At 38.1% G+C, this 6,755-nt stretch overlaps 1 protein-coding gene across 1 annotated transcript; it reads left to right on the top strand.

Annotated features, from left to right (window-relative positions):
- The first annotated feature begins 3,349 nt into the window (after positions 1 to 3,349).
- On the top strand, positions 3,350 to 4,572 carry LOC114822857 (pentatricopeptide repeat-containing protein At2g29760, chloroplastic-like). Its single transcript, XM_029097981.1, has 2 exons — positions 3,350 to 4,136; positions 4,310 to 4,572. Exons 1-2 carry the CDS (start codon positions 3,350 to 3,352, stop codon positions 4,570 to 4,572), a joined length of 1,050 nt encoding a protein of 349 aa, XP_028953814.1.
- The last annotated feature ends 2,183 nt before the right edge of the window (positions 4,573 to 6,755 follow it).

Raw genomic sequence — 6,755 nt, 5'->3', positions numbered from 1 at the left:
ATTTCTTTAAAACTATAAACCCACACCATTTATTGGATCTCTTAGCAATGCTTATTGCCTAATTAGCACCCCAAACCAAAACCATTTATCAATAACATTAATATCGATTCAACTGAAGGTAGAAACGCGAACTCACTGTGGAGAAATTTTTTGGGGTTCCTAGCACAAAAGCCAGGTGGTGTTCCCACCAATTGAAATTTGACATCTAAATATTCTTTTATATCTTTAATTTTTAAAAATTGAGATGCTGAATCGTCGACGGAAAACCAATTAATTTAACGTAGTTGTACTTCCACTGTCAACTCTTACCGCCATTACCAATTACTCATTCTGTAAATCTTTTCACTAATTTAGAAATCATCACAAAATTTACCAACACCCAGAAAATGAAAACATGAGAAAGAGAGAGATAATCGGGTTTGGGCACGGCGTGCTTTGGGATTTAGAAGTTGACTTCCATTATTTTTTACTCTCTTTTTAGACTACGGTTTCAATTCAAAAGTGGAGGGTAAGTGTAGGGCAAACAAGATTGAATTCGAAATCGAGTAGGAAATATGATGGAATTCGAAAGCAAGTTGCAGAAGTGCTTGATGGGGAAGTTCACATCCCTTAGTTTTTGTTTGACTATTGGACTTCCAGCTTTTAAGAATTTATTTGATTAAAAAGGGATAAAAGAAGATTTAGATGTCAAAAGTCTATTGGTAGGGAACACCACTTGACACAGAGTAATAGATGAAAAGATAACAGTGTGAAAAAATGTTTCTACTATAAAGGGTAATTTTGTAACATACACTCCAGAGAAAAAAAAGAAAGAAGGTAATGATGTTATATTTCACATGTATTAACTTTTGTCTCTCCTTTTCATGTTTAAAAAGTGTTGATTCAATATACAATTAAGGAAATAGTCTAATCCAATTGAGAAATTTGATCAAGATCTATGTTTGGCGTAGAGGGTTGGGATTAAAGACTCCCAATCCTAATAAGAGTCAATAAATTTAAATGGAATTTGAAAACCCACAGAACAAGGACAATACTAACAAGGACAAAGATTGTCTGCCCTCCTTGTTCCCGTGCCCTCTCATGCCATCCTGTTTGTGTGGTCACGGTTAAGCCACGTCAACATTTTACATTACTATTCATTTTTATCTTATTATCTTTATAAAAAAACAAAATAAAATGTTGAAATGGCTTAACCGTGACCACACAAAACAAGAGGGCACGGGAACAAAGAGGGCAGACAATCCTTATCCCCCTTATTGCTCGAACGAAGGGACGGAGTTCGATGATCGATTGACGACATTCTATGAATTTGGGTCTGAGTGAGAGACCGAGAGTCGAAGTCAGTTGAAGCTTTAAGTTCGAGAGAATGAACTAAGGAGGAACAGACCGAGAGTCAAGAGTGTTTGCCTTTTAGATTAGAACCAAGGGTGGAGATTTAATCTCATATATTAGACTGGTGGAAAAGGTCTAGGTCGGGCACCCTTTTGCTCATATATTTGGACCTGCCCCGCCCCACCCTATTTAGTATTAAAAATATTTGGAAAAGCCCTGTACCCACCCCAAATTGCATGTACCAAACCCGACATGCGGATCCCCCTCCTACCTCCGCCTCCATTCCTCTACGCAACCCAAATTCCCACCCTTCCACTGCCCACAATTGTTTTAGATGTCCGATTTCTCCTAAAAAAAAAGATGAATGCCCAGCAATTCCAACACCTACTGTGTATACATTTTTGTCAAAAAGTATAATGAAACGACAGTTAAAGCAAATCATCCTTGCCCAAATCATCAAAAACCCTAAACCCTAACTTTTAAACCCTCTACTAGTGTTTGGGTTAAAACTTGAACTTTGGGCTCAAGAAAGAGTTGGCCCAAAAGAAAGAAGTCTAGAAGGAGAAAAGCCCGAAGCCCAGCCAAAGCCCAGAAAGCAGGAGAGACCCTTTTCTGACTAGGAGTTGACCATTTGAACCACTTGCTCACCTACTTAGAGGTCAAGTGGTGTAGACCAGCCAACTAATCAGTCCAAAAGCACTTTACAGTGGCAGTACAAGTAAAAAACTGATGAGTCATTGCCCTTCAAGTTGCATTCGGGCAAGATCACTGCTACAGGAGGCCAAGACAAAATGTCTATAAAAGAAGAAAGAGAAATCAGAGATAAGGACACTCAATCAAACAAACAAATACAAGCACAAACTCTGCTCAAACCAGATTTGCTTTCAATGAAGCTGTAGTCAGCCCAAGCCTTCATCCCTTTCGGGATCAACCCTCACCCAAAGCCTTTGTAATAGCTCTGCTACCTTGTCTAAAACTTGCTGTAGTATCGATTTCCTTCGGTAAACCCATCTCCCTACCCCTCATTCTAAACTCTCAAACCCCTTGATAAACCACAAAGATAGGAAGTTGCAAGATGATAACCTTGCCCAACCTTTTTTGTTTTTGTCTTTTCATTCAGTAGTCTAGCAATATGTTGTATACTTCCAGTTGTATCCAAGTTATTTCTGGCAAGTTGATGATTAAAAAGGCTCATCAGTTCTTGAATCCGATTTAAATATGTCTTCACAGATTAAATTAGATCTAAGTTCTAAGCCCTCGGGCATGTAAGATTGATCATTTAAAAGTCCTTGGTCTCAAGGCATAAAAAAGAACCTTATGTGGACTTAACCCATCCACGACAGTCTTTGATAAACAAGAAGTCCGAAGTTACTTGGGGAGCAAGTAATCGACCTATCCCATAGTGTTATTTCTATTATATTATGATTATCGAAGAACGTTTGAGAATAGAAGGAATTCTGATGGGAAGCCTTAAGACCTACACCTAAGGCCCTACAAAGGCTCCTATTTGGATTCTTTCTGCTTGTCGGGCTCGGGTAATCAGAAGTATAATAATCATAATACTTCTGTAATCAATGAAACAAAACATTATATATTCAAGTACTGGGTTAGTTCTTGATTGGAAGCCTCAAGGTCTGCACCTAAAACCCCACAAAGGCACATTTCATAAATAAAACAGCCTCTCGGGTATATATACAACTAAAACTCAACATCCGTTTTACATCTGCCATGTTGAAGATGGCAGTGGCACGCCTGAGCACTTAAAAGTTAATCTTGATTGGGAGCACTTTTCAAAGTTAACTCTGTCATTCTCTTTCAGCCTTGCCCGATAAGTTTTGCCCGACAAGCCCACCAGTGAAGCAGAAGCCCGACAGAAAACATCAACTGGCGCCAACCTCTCGGGGAGCTGTGTGCTCGTCGGCTAGGAAACATCCCCAACAAAAATTCTAGTCACGAACAACTGGGACATCTCACAAACTCCCTCGCCCCACAAACTGCCATTTTCCTCTACAACCAAATGCTCTACTACCCAACCTCCCACAACCACTACACCTTCACTTACGCTCTCAAGGCATGTTGCTTCCTCCATGATAACAACAAGAGCCGGGAAGTCCACGCCCGCGTCGTAAAAACCAAGCACTTTTCCGATACCTTCGTCCAAAACTCGTTGCTTCACTTCTACGTAACCCAAGTTGACATTGTATTTGCTACTTGGGTTTTCGATTCCATACAAAACCCTGATGTTGTTTCGTGGACTTCGATGATTTCGGGTCTTAACAAGTGTAGATTTGTGGAGGAAGCAATTGTTAAGTTTATGTCCATGGATGTGCCGCCTAATTCTACTACTCTTGTCATTGTCATGTCCACTTGTTCGAGTTTAGGAGCTTTAAAGTTTGGTAAATCTGTTCATGGATATTGTATGAGGAAGTTATTTGAAAGGAATGTTATTTTGGACAATGCAGTGTTGGATTTTTACATGAGATGTGGGTCTTTGGTGAGTGCACGGTGCCTGTTTGTAAATATGCCCAAAAGAGATGTGTATTCTTGGACTAGCATGGTGGGTGGTTATGCACAAAGAGGATTTTGTGACGAGGCAGTGAAGCTTTTTCAGGAGATGGTTCAGGGAGAGGAAGTTGAGCCTAATGAGGATACCATTGTAAATGTATTGTCAGCGTGTTCTTCGATTGGGGCATTGAGTTTAGGCCAGTGGGTAAATTCGTATATAAGTGCACGGCCAGATCTCGTGTTGAATGGCATTCTGGGAAATGCATTAATAAACATGTATGTAAAGTATGGGGAAGTAGGTATGGTAGTTTCGGTTTTTAAAACCCTGGTTTGCAAGGATCACATTTCGTGGAGTCCATCATAAGCGGCATGGCCATGAATGGTTATGGTATACACACATTGCAGCTCTTTTCGCTCATGCTAGTCCACGGGATTCCTCTTGATGATGTAACCTTCCTTGGCTTGTTATCAGCATGTAGTCACGAATGTCTAGTTGATCAAGGGTTGATGATTTTCAATGCTATGAAAAATGTTTATTGGATTGCCCCTCAAACACTGCACTATGCCTGCCTAGTTGATATGTATGGTCGAGCAGGGTTCTTAGAAGAAGCAGAGAATTTCATGAAGGAAATGCCAACAGAAGCAGACGGCGTTGTTTGGGGAGCGTTGCTTAATGCATGCAAAATTCATGGGAATGAGAAGATGCTTAAGAGGATCAGAAATGGTCTCCTCTAGAGTAGAGGAGTAGGCATCGGAACTTATGCTCTCGTATCGAATACATACGCCACTCACGAACGGTGGGATGAGGCTAATAAGGTTCGTGATGAAATGAGACAAATGGGGTTGAAGAAATTAGCTGCGTACAGTCAGATATATGTGGATCCAAACACATTGACGTTCTTTTAGATTGAGCAACAAATCTACTCTCTCTCAAACACTTCAAAACTTTATACTTCGATTATTAGACAATACGATATTTTCATTTTCATCTTGCTATAATAGGAATAATAATGCTCGATAAATACGTTTCTTCATTTACTGCAGAACAATTAAGGCTAGTCGTGTTCTTTTTCCTGATTGTCGTTACTTTTTCACGCAATAATAGTCACTAACACGACATGTAAGTTCAGTTCATGGTTTTTGCAACCTTATTGTAATAAACTAGTCAGTGAATTAATTTGCAAACAAGAAATATTTGTGCAAAATAATAAATAGTTATGTGATTGTTAAGATTAATTAAACATTTTAAGGGAACTTGTAAGTTTCATTTATGGTACAAAAATAAATACCAAATTAGAAACCCTTGTATTTGATATCTCACATCAGTAAATACGTTGCTAAAGTAGTTTTAAATGAAAATGCGTTTTTCATTTTACAAATGACTCTCACCTTTGCCTCATCCTTTATAAGTATATAATTCCTTGCACCAAAGTTCAACTGCATCTAAGGGATCATTTTCTAAGAAAATCAAAAGTTACTCATTATTTTCATCATTATGGCCGGACTAAACATGTTTCCAATTATGGTCATTTTGCTTTTTGTGAATGCGCACTTCCAACATTGGTGCATTTGGATGACTTGCCGGCAGTGGTTGAGTGCAAAAAACATTTCAGCATAAAGTACGCATTCGACGTGAACAGAACTGCCATTCAAGTTAGGGCTGACCGAGTATTTAATCATTGTATAATTACAACTTCTGTCCCACCTCCTTCTTCGCTATCTTAAATTGAGAATTGAACTTCACTAGGGCTAACAAATTTGTGGGATGTTTCATGAGTAAAAATAAAATCTCGATGTATTTGCTTTGACGCCTTGTTACGACTTCACTTTGTTGCTTTGAGTTGTAAAGCATTTTCAAATGATTGAGGAATGAACAATAGTAATAAAACAACTACCACTCCAATTTAAAAAAACTTTGTGAAACATCGTAAGTAATAGAGATCAGTTTTACATTTGTTTGACCTTTACGTTTGCATTATTTTCGGTTATTGCAGCTACACTGCATATTGATGTGTAATGCTTATTTTTCTAGACACTTAGGTTGTTCGTCCCATTTCAAGCATGTACGGAACTATTGTCCACTATATGGCTACTCGTATGATCGCGATATTCTTGGTAACAGTCATACGTTCATTGTTACCGGGTCCAAGCTTAGAATGATGAAAACTTCACTACGACGTATTGCCCAAATTGTTTACAAAACGAGGTTAAAATAGGGTTATGAAAGACTCTTGATTGACTCATATTGGCCATTTGGTTCAAGTTGTTATGCACATGCTACACTTTGTAAAAGTGTGTTCATTTTGCACAGCTAAGTATCTTTTATATTTTTTTTAATCTTTTTTTCTTTAGTCTGAATAACCAAAAGAAGAACATTTGTTGAATGATTTTAAACTTAACATTGACACAATTGTAGATCGTCAACGTTATATCCGGGCGTGTGGGGCATGAGTATTGTACCATATGCAGTACGGTGTGATATAATATTTGTTCTAAAATGAGTTTACCAAGAAAATGGTGCTCATTTAGTTAATGTATTGTACTTCAACAATTCTTCGCTTCTTAACAAATTTAATCTCTTACGTCACATTTTCATTTTGACATAGTAGGAATAATAATGTCGAGAAATATGGTTTTCCATTTATTGCAGAACAATTAAGGCTAGTCGCGTTCTTTTTCTTGCTTGTCGTCACTTTTTCACGCAACGGTAGTCACTAACACGACATACAAGTTCAGTTCACCGGTTTTCGCAACTCTATTGTATTAAACTAGTCGGTGTATTAATTTGCAAACAAGTAATTTTAGTGTGAAATAATAAATAGCTAGGTGATTGTTGAGATTAATTAAACAATTTATGGGTACTTGTAAGTTGAGTTAATGGTACGAAAATGAATACCAAATTCGAAACCCTCGTATTT

Source organism: Malus domestica, chromosome 02 (assembly GCF_042453785.1).
Source record: "Malus domestica chromosome 02, GDT2T_hap1".
Lineage (NCBI taxonomy): Eukaryota > Viridiplantae > Streptophyta > Magnoliopsida > Rosales > Rosaceae > Malus > Malus domestica.
Note: the sequence above shows the minus strand (reverse complement) of the source record. Positions and strands in the feature narration are given on the sequence as shown.